We start from the raw sequence: 15,085 nt of genomic DNA, 5'->3' as shown, positions 1-15,085 counted from the left end.
TCGGTAAATAATGACGGTTGAGCGCAAAATTGTTCATATTTTTGTGTGTGTGATTAACTAGCCTCTAAAGCCGTTTTTACCCTGAAAACGTGCGCAATTCTAAAGGACATCTTCAATGTTTTCTAATAATTCTTCACTTTTTTTGTTGCCTGAGCAGTGTAAATACAGCTCCCGTATTTTAGGACACGTCTGCTCATAAGAGATTATTTGCGGTTTTCTTTTTTGAATTCCAACTGGAGTCAACTTGGTATGCATCTTCCTATTCCGCCATCTTCAGTGGCTAGCTCACCTTAGCGTGGATGCTAAGTACTGAGTAAACAAGTAGCATCTTGTCATCAGTAGTTCTCCTCCGTTACGTCCGTTTCGGACCAAAAAAGTCCTTCTGATTATTTGCGCATCTCCGTTTGATTTTATTTTCCAGTTGGTCGTCCTCATTGAGGACTTAGCGAGATGTCTAAAGAAGAGGAAAGGACGTGCCTTTTTTTTTTTTACGAGGGGTTGACCCCGGGCTGACCTTTACCAGAGCGGCGCCGGCCGGCCGGCCCTCGGTTCCGCACAGGTGAACCAGAGTTGAACTCCTTTTATGGCGGCCATTAAGAGCCCCGAGAAGGCACACGGTGCTTTCCTGCCGGCTCTCCGGTGATTATCGGGATTCATGTCCTGCCGTTGTGACTCACGGGCACTTGAACGCCTTTCTGTCCCGTTGCTATGGACGCGGGGAGCAGAGAAAGCAAGTACAAGGTGTCACAAAATAGCCAAACTGACTAATGCTAATGATTAACAGTGTCAGCTTTCTTTTTTTTAAGCTCACCTAGCCTGTACTTCTCTTTGGCTTCTGCCCTTTCTTTGGCATCAAAGTACCACACTGTGATAGCATAGCTGGAAGATAAAGAGGGAAAAAAATCATCATGTCTGGTCCTTGTTGAATGGGAATTCTTCTCCTTGTTCACTTTTCAAATGGGGGAATAAAAGGCTCTTGGAATGAATGGAGTTGGACATGAAATGTTTAAGATGAAGTCCACCGTCTCTCCTCCCTCCCGAGGGGGCTGCCTTGTTTATTTCTGGGCCGCGGGCCGCTTTAACGTCAACTTGATTTCACGTGGGCCGGACCATTTTAGATATAATATTTAGATTTTTTTTTTTTATAAATGGATTAAAAACCCTGAATATCAGTTTTTTTATAGATCTAAAACAATGTTTATTTTAACCTTTATTAAATATATTTTTAGATTTTACAAAATGATTTTTGAACTAAAAACAGAAAAAATGGATTAAAAAATGACAATTTTTGATTAACAATTGGGAAAATCAGGAAATTTAATATACATCTATACTCTTCATTTGAATTTGATCCTAAAACAGAAAGTCGGCACTCATCATTTACTTTCCCGGGCCACACAAAATGATGCGGTGGGCCAGATTTGGCCCCCGGGCCGCCACTTTGACACGTGCTGTAGTGGGCCCGGGGAGAAAAAAAAACAAAAAAAATGAAACACCACGAGTACCCAATTATGACAAGTCGCTCTCATGCCTAAATGACATAACAGATTCAGCTATTCAAGCAAAATAAGTATGGATCAAATGACGTTATTTAGTTTATGACGAGTCGAGATAATATACGGCTCCCATTTTTCCCCGTTTTCTGAATATCAAGCTGTCATGAACACTGAACAAAGATTTATTCACTTGGCCTCCAATCACATTATTGTAATCTCCACTATCTATCTGCAAAGCCAAAGGCCTGAAAATAAAACTGCCTCTCGTGTGTGTGTGCCTCGCCAGCACGAGCCCCGCAATTGAACCTTCCGGCCCGCCAGCGTGCCCCGGCCCCCCTACGACGTTCAGGAAATGCATACTTCCTGACTAAGAGCCCACCGCCAGAATAGATGGCGTTGAGGGACGTCAAGCAAAAAAATCTATGTGGAAACTCACGGAGTGGCAAAGCAAAAATCTATGTGGAAACTCACCGAGTGGCAAAGCAAAAATCTATGTGGAAACTCACCGAGTGGCGTGGGCCGGCTTGACTTCGTGCGGGTTGCGGCGGTCGGACCAGAAGATGAGCAGTCGGTCGAACAGGGGTTCGATGTTGGCCACCACATTTTTGCCAATGGGGAAGATCTGCAGCACCCCTCCTTGTGTCTGTCATAAAATATCCCATAGTTTAGAATTAACAGTTGACACGAATAAGCCACATTTGCGCGTTGTTATTGGTTTTTTTGTTAACTGCTTTTGGGATTGCCTTCTTTTTTGGTGCCTATGAGCAGTCAAAGCTGTAATACAGACACTCCCCTACTTACGAACATTCGAGTTACGAACAACAGTACATACGAACATGTCTGCAAATTGCGTTTATGTCGAAAAATGTTCGTAAGTTCGATTTTGTATTTTTTTCCCCCCCGAGTAGTGCTTCTTTCCGCCGCTAATACCGACGAAGCCTGGCGCTGTGAGAGCTCAGCTCACCCAGCATCCACCTTCCTCTGCCCAGTTCGTTGCAGTGTGGAAGTGCGTGAACGTATCTCCAGTGCGCAAAGAACCTTTTTCATTTTTATCATTAAATATCTCGTGCATCCATTATTCAATATGGTTGGTGAAAAGCGAAAGGCTTCTAGAGAGGGTGGTAGTGCAAGGAAGAGGCAAGCCATTTCATTTGAAACGAGTGGCAATAATAACGAAGCTTGATGCGCGTGAGAGTGGTGAGCGTTGCACGGGAATACAACTTGAATCGTTCGACCGTCAGTACCATTTATAAACATAAAAATCGAGCAGCAGGACCCAAATATTGAACGTTGCACACAATTTGCAAATCAATTGAATGATGCCATACAGTGCTACCGCAACATTTATGATGAAAAAAGAAGAAAATTGTGCAATCGTCATTAGATAACTTCTTTCGGCCAGTTTCTAGTAAATCTCTCTCTCTCTCTCTCTCTAATGTATGTATACAGTACTGTATGTATTCTCTCCATTTAATTAAATGTTTTTTTCAGTACAATCCAATGCGTGTTACTTATACAAGCCTTAAACATACAAATGCACTTATATAAACCTTCAATATACTTATTTAGGCCTTAAACATAAATTATAATACAAAATATAGCACTGAATCAACTTACGAACAAATTCAACTTATGAACAATCGCTCAGAACCTAACTCGTTCGTAAGTAGGGGAGCGTCTGTATTGGACATTATTTTGGGCAAGCCTGTTTATAGACTAGCATGCTAGCTAAAATGATTGATGAGTATTGTTTATATACTATCAGAGGGCATTTAATTCTATCTAGATTTGACAGTTAACCATTTCAGATTAAAAAAAAAATATTTAAAAGCACACAACTGTCAACACTAAAATTCAGATTGCCATATCAATAATGCAGGTTTTGATTTCCTATTCACTGCAAATGGTGCGTCGTACCTTAACATTCCAGCCCTTGTTAAGATAATATATGCATGTGATGCAACGTCCATCACCGTTCGGGTTATCCACGTGGCGGACGTATCCCGTGCCTTCGCCTGGGTAACACGCAACCATGGCCTATGAAGGAAGAAAGCAGGAAAATTACTTTTGTTTGTTCAGCATAATTATTTGAGAGCAAATGAGCTTTTCATTTATTGTTCATTTGTATTATTTTCCATACAGCCAACCATACAGACCACAAAACACCGTATTTTTGGGGACTATAAGTCACAGACGCGCATCAGTCACGACTAAGATATTCCTGGCGGCCGCGGTATCGATTCCACTTGCTTGACATCAGCAAAGGATGTGTTCCAACAAATGTTGACACCCTGAGGAAATCAAAGACAAGATTCTCCATCGCTACTGTGACACTTGTCCCGGAGGTCCATCGCTTCTAACAAATGACAGGGGACATGTTAACAGTCAAAATGGATTTGGACGTCTAGCGCCATCAAGTTACCCTTTTTATGTCCAAAGATTTAGTTGGCACGGACGTGGTCCGTTTGGCATCTTTGCTAATAGACGAATCGAGTATTTTCCGCTTGCGCTCAAGTCACTCGGAAGAAGTCTAATCTCGCAGTGTACAAGTGTACGCAAACAAGCGTCACGCGGCGTGACACAGCATGCCGCGATTCTATCGGCGCTCCTCGGTTCGCGGCCCATCTCGGCTCAGATCAGCGCCCGCGGTAAATTAAGGTCTAATTGGCAGACAGCCGCACGTGCCCCGACGGACGAGGGCGTTAATGTCAAAACCGTAGTGCAAAGGTGTCAGACTCGGGTTGGTTCGCGGGCCGCTTTAACGTCATCTTCATTTCACGTGGGTTGGACCATTTTAGATATAATATTTAGATATACATTTTTATAAATGGATTAAAAGAACTGGATTAAAAGCCCTGAAAAATCAGTTTTTATAGATACAAAACAATGTTTATTTTAGCTTTTTTTAAAATATATTTTTAGATTTTACAAAATGATTTTTGAACTAAAAACACAGAAAAAATGGATTCAAAATGACAATTATTGATTTGAAAAGGGGGAAAATCAGGAAATTTAATAGACATCTATATTTTTCATTTGAATTTGATCCTAAAACAGAAAGTTGGCACTCATGATTTACTTTCCCGGGCCGCACAAAATGATGAGGCGGGCCAGATTTGGCCCCCGGGCCGCCACTTTGACACAAAAAATGAAACACCTCCAGTACCCAATTATGACAAGTCACTCTCATGCCTAAATGACTTTTAGATCTAAAACAATGTTTATTTTAGCTTTTTTAAATATATTTTTAGATTTGACAAAATGATTTTCTGAACTAAAAACACAGAAAAAAATGGATTAAAAAAATGACAACTATTGATTAAAAAGGGGGAAAATCAGGACATTTAATATAGATCTACAGAAAGTCGCCACTCATGATTTACTTTCCCGGGCCACACAAAATGATGCGGCGGGCCAGATTTGGCCCCCGGGCCGCCACTTTGACACGTGCTGTAGTGGGCCCGGGGAGAAAAAAAAACAAAAAAACGAAACACCACGAGTACCCAATTATGACAAGTCGCTCTCATGCCTAAATGACATAACAGATTCAGCTATTCAAGCAAAATAAGTACGGATCCAATGACGTTATTTAGTTTATGACGAGTCGAGATAAGATACGGCTCCCGTTTTACCCGATTTTCTGAATATCAAGCTTTCATGAACATTGAACAATGATTTATTGACTTGGCCTCCAATCACATAGTTGTAATCTCCACCATCTGCAAAGCCCGACGCCTCAAAATAAAACGACATCTGCACCTGCAAGTTGTATAACAGTTTTAAGCGTTGCTATTCCCGGCTTTGGTCCAAATGGGGGCACTAGCGAGCATTGGAAGGGCATTCGAGGACACGATGCTGCAGCGGCAGACCCTCTGAAAATGGCTGATGAGATTCTGCTGCATCGCTCCCCGACGACTAAATAGGCGACAGAACTGATGACGTTACGTGGAACCTGAACTTCATCCAAAAAAAACGGAGCATAACAAGAACGTCGATGAACAAGAATGGGGGCGGATTGGTAGAAAGCTCTGCTGCTAATGTTTTTTTGCATATCTTTCAGACAACACAGAGCTCTACTCTGTATGGGGTTGTTACCTAGGAAACCCCTGGTAATATTTCCAGCTATGGCAAAAGCGGCCTGATCTGGTTGAGTAACAGCAGAGTACAGTAATCCCTCGATTATCGCGGTTAATGTAGACCAGACATGGCTGCGATAAACGAAAAAACGCGAAGTAGGGTCACCCCTATTTTATATATATATATATATATATATATATATATATATATATATATATATATATATATATATATATATATATATATATATATATATATATATATATATATATATATATATATATATATATATATATATATATATATATACACACGTAGGCACGTATGCACGTATGCACGTATACACATATATGTATGTATGTATATATATATATATATATATATTTTTTTTTTTTACTTCAGTGCTGAGACCTAGTAGCAAGCGGAGGACAGGGGAGTGGCTTCCGCTTTCGAGTATCACCGTGGATTTTCATATTTTTATGAACTATAAAAAAAAAAAAACTTCAATAAAAATCTGCGATGTAGTGAAGCTGCGAAATTCGAGGTATTACTGTAACCACAAACAACTCTGACCAATTAGGATGAGACTTAAAAAAAAAGGTATTGGAAGAGAAATACTGTGCTCTTTTATCCGTCTAAACTCTCATTTGTTCATTTTCTGAACCGCTGATCCTCACAAGGGTCGCCCTGAATCAGTGGCCAGCCAATCGAAGGGCACAAGGAGATAGAAAACCAATCACCCAAGGCAATATTTAGCGTACTATTAGCTCAGCATGCATGTTTTTGGGGTGTGGGAGGAAAGCGGAGTACCTGGAAAAAAAAACACGCAAGTCCACATGCAAACTCCACACTGTGTGGACTGACCTGGGATCGAACCATCGGCTTGAGTACGCCCAAGAGCGGTGTAAACCTAAAAACAGCGCAGGACTTGAGTTGCAAAGGTCGTGGGCGAGAGTCCGGATTTGTCTAAACATGGCCTTGGTCTTGTGTAAATGGCAAAACACGGAGCCTGCCTTAACTGGTCTAATCGGGTGAACCAGGTTGTGGAGTACCAGCAAAGATTGTCCGAAACACGGGTCTCAATAACAAAATGATGGTTGGTGGATTTCCTTCATGGCTTGCAACAAGTACCATTATATCAAAAGAATGAATGCTATTATAAAATCTGTAGTTCATGTAAACCAGGCAATGATATGAATTCAAAAAGTAAGGGACACTATTTATTTTAGACTAAAAATTTGCTCGGAATTTTCCTCGTACCTTAAATTTCTCTTATGTTGGGACACTCATATGTCAAGGTATTACTGTCCAGAGTCACATTGGCATCCAGTAATTGGTCCTAACGTGAAAGAGTGCAGTACAGTAATCTCGATTATCGCAGCTAATGGGCGGGTCGGACCCCCCCGCGAAAAATGAAAATCTGCGAAGTAGGGTCACCCCTATTAAAAAAAAAATCTTCAGTGCGGAGTCCTACTGGTTACGGGTTTCAATGTGGATTTTTACATTTTTATGAACTATTATGAAGAAAAAAAATCCCAGAAAAAAATCCACGATGTAGTAAAGCCGCGAAAGTTGAAACGCAAAATGGCGAGGTATTACTGTACTACGCTGGAATATTTAAACCCAAGTAGTGAGACGGTCGCCTTCAAAGTCCCAGATAGGAATGATTTGCAGACGATACAAGCATTTTTCTACCTCTGGGTGCCAGCATGATGAGGGCAAGAGTTGGGGCAGGCCTGAATGGAGGCATTATGCCAGAAAGGGAAGAAAACTGGGCCCACTACATCATCTGAATTTCACCCGCGTACAGGGAAGAAAATACACCACCGACATTCCAACTCTAAATGGACAAAAAAGTGCCGACTCACCTTAGTCCGTCCATTGATGACACAGTCCCCCAGTTGCCCGTTGGCGGCGCTGTGCACGATGGCATCGTCGATGTAAGACATCAGCGTCCCGATGTTTCGGCACCCTTGCTCGTGCCCTTCCACCCAGGCAATCTGGTCGCCGCGGATCCTCCGGGAGGGAATCCCCCTCTGGCTTACCAGCTGCCCACCCCGGAATTTCCCACTCTGGTTCAAGACTTCGACTTCGTCCAAGACTCGTTCGCCCAACGAAGGACCGAGGAAATTGTCCTTGACGCATATCCCGTAGTACTTCATGCAGGGGACGATGTACCGGATCGCCACGCGCTCCGCTGACCAGACGGATTCGTCCGACGGCGGGAGTGTCGGGGTCTCGTCGGTCTCCGGGGGCGAGGTCGGACCGTTAGCGTACGACGTGGCGGGGCTAACCGCCTGATATATGTCGTGCCGAATCATTTGGGGTGGGAGAACCGTAGGCCTGAATACTGTTTGGGGGTTGAAAGAGTCAACTAGAGGGTCACATTCCCATCTCCTACTGCAATGGGCATTCTGCCTGGCGCCTGAAACCAGATGACCAATGCTATCATCAGCCAATCTTCTTCGCTTCAAGTCAGAGGTAAAAATGGCGTCCACAGAATCCCCCAACCCTGCTGAATGGATTAAAGTCTCAGAACCAAAGTCAGGGTTCTCCTCTACTCTCCTGTTTTGTTGTTGTCGTTTAGCTCTCAGGTCATTCCCGGGTGTCCTGGTCATGGTAGCGTCCAGATTTTCCCTGCTAGCGCGAGGGCACACGGGGGTCGCAGTGTTCCCCTTCATTGGGGTGTGGGCTAAAGCGCTGGCGGGGGTTCCTTCCATAGACAAAGAGGCTAAACCGCCATTGTAGAGTGGCATGCCGGTTCTGCATTGCTTAGTCGGGGTGGCCAGTCCGCGGGGGTTGCTTTGGGAGGCTAAACTCGCCAGGAACTCGGCGGCGGTCGGACCCCCTACCGGCACGCCGTTGATTCCCATGTTGTCTAACCGGTGCGTGCCCGTGACGTCGTCTAACGTACGTCCGATCTGGCGACTGCCGATCCTCCTTTCGGCTAGCGATACGCAGGAGGCAGAACTTGGCTGCAGAAGGTCTCCCAAAGTCTCCATTTCACCGCTTCATGCCCACGTTCGCCCTTCATCTTCTAGCTGAGCCGCCGGCTTGGAAAACGGAGAGGATCGGATGCGCCCACTTCATGTCCGAGTGTGCTTTTTCCAGCTTTTCCGTCATCCGTCACCCCGAACGGAAGTGAGCGCCTCTGCCCATTATTCACAGAAACGTTTCTTGGCGGTGTCGAGTGTCTGCGAAGAGTAAATTGAAACACGTTAGGCCTATTAATAGCAAGCCACGGGTGACTCGTTATTGAGCCGTCGATACATGCCTTGTTAAAGTTAACGTTTTTATAGCTATTTTCTACCCAAATCAAACCCTAATATACGCATTTCTCACCACACAAGGAGTCATAAAGCACTTTTAATCCACCTGCCACTGAAATGATAGCATACATTTCACAAAGACTAGTACAAAATCGTCCTAAAGACTTTAAAAAAATCCTAATTGTCTCGTCAAAATCATAACGGTCTGGTGAAGACTTCTACAAAATCGTGATGGTCCATTTAAAACAGGGGTCAGGAACCTTTTTGAAAGAGAGAGCCATAAACAATACATATATTCAAATGTTATTCCTTCAGAGCCATACTCACAATTTAAAAGTCAAAATACATGTTAATGTGCACATTTTTTTAGTCATTTTACCACTTTTAAAGTGCAAAAAGTCTTCAAATTCTTTTGACAACAATATGCTGTTGCTAATCAATGAATATCAATGAGTTCCATGAGTATTAATGAGAGAATAGATGCAGAAGACTAATGAAAAAAAATAAATCAATGCCACAGTGCGGACGTGACTCGGCTCTCTCACCACCGGTTTCCATATTTTAGCTCAGAGCCATATGCACCCATCAAAAGAGCCACATGTGGCTCCCGAGCCATAGGTTTCCTACCCCTGATTTAAAAGGTAAAATTAGGCATAACTGACGATGTCAGCGTCATCTCCGAGTACAATTCACGTACAAAAACACTTGACGTCAATGTCTAGTTCGATTGGAATGCATTTATAAAAATAGTAACAATTGCAGATGTAAACATTATCTGTTCAATAACTTTTGGTCATCAAAATTCATTCTCTACACACCTTTCCTGGAGTTATTAAAAAAAAACATTGTTTGAGCTTCGGAAATGGACTCCAAATAGTGATGCGCTGGTGACGATCACTTACTGAATCGAGCCCACGGCCACGCAAATCCAATCCACTCCCGAGCGTACGTGACGGGCTGCGTGTACGCATGTTATTTCCGGAACTGTATCCTCCAGTCCACGCAGCGTCCGCGTCCAATCAAAAACACGCACACGCACGCCATTTGATAAAGAGAAGCGAGTCGGCTCGTCCTGGACGCGGAGAGGATGAACCGGGACGCTCTCGGTTCCTAACGTGACTCTCGTCCGACTGGAGTAGACCCGGTAAAGTGCTGTGGTCTTCCAAATCCCTCCCCCAATTCCCACGTCCACTCCCTCTTGTCACTTAAACGAGTGCGGGCCATGTGACCAGAAATCACTCACCCTATTGGTTAACAAGAACGCCCACTAAAGATAGCAATACTAACATTTGTTAGCAACTAATCTATTGACCAGACGTTTTGTTTCCACACCTGTCACGTTTACATAATCAAAACACAACAATAGATTAGCTATAAGAACTAATATTTATAGCATGAGAAAAATATTTGAATAAGTTATACTATAATGACCTGATATGTTGATTTTTAATTGATGATATTAGCATGCAACTGAGAGGGAGGTTCTAGTGTACAAATTTCGATTTTAATGAAAAAAATAACTATACAAATAAAAACTGCAAAACAAATTTAACCCAAAAAATCATAATAGAATACCCCCACTCAGCTCGAACACATTTCTAATCACGCGGACAGCACCCATCCACCCAAAACCCCAACAAATGCGACTTATAAGTCATAGAATTGACAAATAGTGAACAAATTAACAGTTAGCCTAGCCTCTCGAATTAGTTTCTTTTACTGCTTATCTTCAACAGTGTTAAAAGAACATCTATGACTTGTAATTCATAAAATTGAGTATTCTTACAACATGTAAGTGCTATCTGGATGTCACAAAATTGAGTCACATATTCCGGAATAAGATCACGTGACTCAATAATATGAAACGATGGCCGTAATGCACACGGGTGATCCAACAGGCCAGGATGCAGATGGTCACTAGCGTACCATCAAAGCTGTCGTACTAATGGAAAAGGACATCGCCATGACATCAAACCATTGTAAGACAGAAAAAAAACAGCTTGCAAGCATACACATTTCCACACCTGCATTATTAAATAACTCGCCACGCAAAGGCATCTGGCATCCTGTTTTGTCTGACAATGCATGTTTTGACAAGGCTTAATAATACAATAAATACGGATAGCTTTGATTACCCGAGTCAAACAGCGAGGCCCCTCCCTTTTTGACCGTCATTTTTTCCTGGACTTTCTCACTGGGTTTGTTCCAGTTACTGAATTACGGTAATGTCTTTGCCCTGCAAGTTCAGCGCTCCCAATGCAGCTGGCTTGAACCCTTTGGAGTAGTGCCGTTCTGCACGTATACATCTCCTCCTCCTTTCCTCTTCACAGCACCAGAATGAGAAGGAAGTGGAAGGCCAAGCGATGGCTGGCTGCCTGTTTTTTTTTTTGTATGTTTGATTGATTACTTTGGTTTCCCAAAGAGCTAAAAAAAAGCCCAATAATGCATCGTCGCTGCACTATGTCAGAAATTAGCACGCCAATTCTTTTTAGCGATATATTTTATCACCATGATTTATCTCGTTAGTAACACAATGTCTTTTTCTGTATTATCTATATTTTAAAGGTAATTAAAAAGAACAACAACATAATCATAGGCTGAATATAATTTTTTTCAGCAAGCCACTGCATTATTACATATTGCTTCTATCACGTAAAAATGCATAGCAGTATGACAACAAACGTGTTTGAATTCTTTAAGCATGTAAAACTACAATCAGAATATTACATCTGCATTCTCAAAAATGTTATGTACCTATTCAGATTAGTCCTACAAATCAGTTGATGGCAGTTTTGCATTTCCCTAGCATTTGTACTTGCCAGCTTAATGTGTTTGACAATTTGATAGTTGTTTAAATGAATTAAAACGAGTTAACATCCCATTTGACATATGGCACAAAAATCTCGGTGGCCAAGTAATACCCAGCAAGCTGTTATTTTTAAAATCTGTTTCAAAAGCGCACTCAGGAAAACTATGGCTCCTATATTTGTCGGTCGGTGCAACCAAACTAGCTTTAAAATGCAAAAGAATGCTTGTAAAAAAAAAGTTTGACATGTGTTATGTTTACAAACACCTGCTGTCCCATTGTACTATGCACGGAAGCATGAGGGCGTGCAGAGGGTCAGTTGTAAATCACATCAAAGCTTTGGCCTTTGGAAATACCCTACTGTCAACACACTATACTCCCATGTTTGACCTTTAGAAAACTCCCCACACGTGCAACAACCATGTATGACAGGAAAAAAAATGCTTTGGGACAAGTGGTTAGCACGGCAGACTCACAGTTCTGGGGTCGAGGGTCCGATCCTAGGTGGGTTTGCATGTTCTTCTCCCCGGGCTTGCGTGGGTGTTCTCCAGGTCCGCTGATTTCCTACCACACCCTAAAAATACGCATGGTAGACTGGTTTAACACTCGAAATTGCCCACAGGTGTGAGTGTGCCCTGCGATTGGCTGGCCACTGATTCAGGGTGTCCCCCGCCTACTAGCTGGGATATACTCCAGCACCCCGCGTGGCACTTGTGAGGAGAAGCGTCACGGAAAATGAATGAACGAATTGTCATTTGCACTAAAATTCTAATCTTAAAAATCTAATGTGATGATTGACTAACTAGCGCCATCGTGTGTTTCTTTTATCGACCAACATATGTTTTTATCTCGCGTGTATTCTGTTAGCGACCACAACGAGCACTGTACATTTTGCTCACCCAGTTTAGCGTCTTCTCTTTGCCGGTCGCACATTGATTACGTCAGAGTTTCGCGTCAGTGTCCGGGTTGTTTATATTCCAATTCAACGCTTTCGATCTTGGACGTTTCCCACGAGCGATGTGATGGCCTTCTTGCGTTTATTCATGCGGCGGCAGTTGCCCATGACCGCGTCACATTTTTCTCGTGTCATCGCGAGGCTACCGCGACCTCAAGGCGGCGGGTTGCCGGACACTACACGGCGGCAATTTACCGAGAAGGGGCCGTGGGGGAAGAACCGGGCACAAGAGCCGCCACAGCAATACCAGCTATCGGACCTTGACAAGGCGGACGCTTTGGTACATGAGTACACTGATTTTGATTTCAACAAGCATATTTAGTTTTTGATGAGTTAAAAAAAGTGTTTTTTTCTCTCGTTGCAGATTCTGAGGAAGTCTCACGAAACAGGTAACAATAATTTCCAATGGACCGTGAACGCACCTCCCCCGCAGTTACCTGCCAGATTAATTCTAGATTGTCCTGTAGATAAAGATAAAGAAACCGCAAGCTTTGTCCGCACAATCATGTCACTAAAGGCAATCTTGGCAATTCATCTTTAAAGTATAATGACTCAAACTTGGTTAAAGGTTTTTGCATGTGGGGGGTAGCTTGGTTCTTTTTTAAAATTAGATTTTAATGAGTTTGGCTTGAATACTCCATTGGCATGTCACTTACTTGAGTTTTGGTTTTGCAGGCTTCCTATCGTGGTTCCGAAATGGTCTCCTGGCAACCGGAATCGGTGTCATCGCCTTCGTCCAGAGTGAAGTGGGACGGGAGGCGGCATACGGTAGCTGTGGATTTTTTTTCAGTGATAACACAATACAAATTCCAAAATAAGTACCAAAACAAATGGGTAAAAAGTGTCAAATGCAACAATATCTACACCTACCTTCCTCCAGCCTTCTTCATCATGGGCGGCGCGTGCGTCTCCTTCGGCGCCGCCTCCTACGTGGGCAGCCTCTTGACCCTACGGAAGCTGATGCTGCTGTCCGTGCCCGCCGTGCTGATCCAGGGGACCGTGGTGGGCAGCGTGGCCCTCTTCTGGCTGTGCGCCGTGTCGCTCTACATCGGTCGCCTGGAAGTGGAAATCATCCACGAGGATGACGAGGAGGGAGAAGAGTGCCAGGAGTGCCGCGACAGGCGCGAGCACAGAGGTTACCGAGGAGGACCCCCGCACGACAGGAGGCACCACGACCCCGACGACGGAGACAAAAAAGGGATCGACAAGTAGACGTCTTCCGGTGTGTGTGCTAGTCTGCACGTTTGAATGCGGGTGATGTGTTAAAAGGGCCAAAACCAAAGTATGGACTTAAAAATACAGGCCCTGTTTCATACCGATTATCCGCCGCTTCTCCAAATACACAATAATAATAAGCAAATCATTTGTGGTGAATGGGTAAAAACTGTCATAAATATTCATATCATCCAATGTAAGTAAAACAGCAAGAAAACAAGCATGTCATGTGGATATTAAATGTTTACACACCCTATTCAAAGGCAGACATAAATCATGTGGAAACATTTTCAACCATTGCATGTATATTTTGCTACGCAGTTGAAAAAAAAAAAGACTGAAATTGGTGTAAATAAATATGCGAGATGTGTTTGCACACATAAGCAACTGTTTAGAAAGTATTTGAATTTGGAACACCCTTTGCACTTTGGTATCGCTCCTGCTGCTTTTTACAAAAAAGAATACCTTTCATGTTGTAAACTTAATATAACTTAAGTTAAATACAAGGAATACAGTTTTATTCCTAATTTAGAGGTTGTATGGCATCTGGACTGTTTCTATTTCTTACTGGTTGGTGTACATTCTTATCAATTTACCCATCAAAGAGGAAAATAAACCTTACCATGAGAGTCAAACTGCTTTTTTTTGGGTGAAAACAAAACAAAAACAAAAATTCTTCAAAGTTTCCAAAATATATAAAACACAATTTAGTTGAGCCTAGTTTTCGCTCTTTAGCACCTTCTGCTGGCCAGTCTTGGAATTACAAGAGACTATGGACCACTGGAACGAGAAGGTCACCTAAAGGCTGCTAAAACAACCCAAACAAAGGTCGAATCATTCAATTTTCCAACTCACGCAGAGGTTAAATGCAAATTCCTGGAATTTAAAAGTTAAACACAACTGAACCGTGCCCCTCCTCCTCTTCATCGGCGGCGCACGGGCCTGTTTGACATGCGGCGAGGCCGACGAGGCCGGGCCGGGCGCATCTAAAGGGCAACTCGCCCGGCGTTCCCTGACAAGCGGCGTCCATCGCCGACCTCTACAGCTCGGCTGGAAAAAGACCACCCCAGTTCAATTTCTACACGTGTTCACCGATTTTACGAAAATGCCAGTCGTATGGATCACGGACTTCCATAAAAAGTGTTGCATTTTAAAGGGTGAGCGTGTTTTTTTTATTTTATCCCTCACCAGTCTTGGTCGGATTTTCATAGCGAGTCTCCATATTTGCAGGCTATAAATCACAAAATTATTTCAGGCAGGTGTCAAA

At 43.0% G+C, this 15,085-nt stretch overlaps 2 protein-coding genes across 4 annotated transcripts; one reads left to right on the top strand and one right to left on the bottom strand.

Moving 5' to 3' along the window:
- Window positions 1-332: 332 nt before the first annotated feature.
- Window positions 333-12,701, bottom strand: egln2 (egl-9 family hypoxia-inducible factor 2). 3 transcript variants are annotated; one of them, XM_077611859.1, is made up of 7 exons: window positions 12,548-12,701; window positions 12,125-12,222; window positions 7,442-8,767; window positions 3,414-3,533; window positions 2,003-2,139; window positions 812-879; window positions 333-706 (listed from the first exon to the last, which is right to left on the bottom strand). In XM_077611859.1, exons 3-7 carry the CDS (start codon window positions 8,573-8,575, stop codon window positions 654-656), a joined length of 1,512 nt encoding a protein of 503 aa, XP_077467985.1. In that variant the 5' UTR covers window positions 8,576-8,767; window positions 12,125-12,222; window positions 12,548-12,701; the 3' UTR covers window positions 333-653. The 3 variants fall into 3 exon arrangements, with proteins under 3 accessions (XP_077467985.1, XP_077467987.1, XP_077467986.1); XM_077611861.1 differs by lacking the exons at window positions 12,125-12,222; window positions 12,548-12,701 and adding an exon at window positions 9,661-10,000; XM_077611860.1 differs by lacking the exons at window positions 12,125-12,222; window positions 12,548-12,701 and adding an exon at window positions 9,745-10,000.
- Window positions 12,368-14,453, top strand: tmem160 (transmembrane protein 160). The gene is made up of 4 exons (XM_077611862.1): window positions 12,368-12,883; window positions 12,968-12,992; window positions 13,279-13,371; window positions 13,484-14,453. Exons 1-4 carry the CDS (start codon window positions 12,671-12,673, stop codon window positions 13,813-13,815), a joined length of 663 nt encoding a protein of 220 aa, XP_077467988.1. The 5' UTR covers window positions 12,368-12,670; the 3' UTR covers window positions 13,816-14,453.
- The last annotated feature ends 632 nt before the right edge of the window (window positions 14,454-15,085 follow it).

The sequence above is a fragment of the Stigmatopora argus genome, chromosome 10 (assembly GCF_051989625.1).
Source record: "Stigmatopora argus isolate UIUO_Sarg chromosome 10, RoL_Sarg_1.0, whole genome shotgun sequence".
NCBI classification, from domain to species: Eukaryota; Metazoa; Chordata; class Actinopteri; order Syngnathiformes; family Syngnathidae; genus Stigmatopora; species Stigmatopora argus.
The sequence above is the reverse complement of the archived record's forward strand: the minus strand, read 5'-3'. Positions and strand labels throughout refer to the sequence as shown.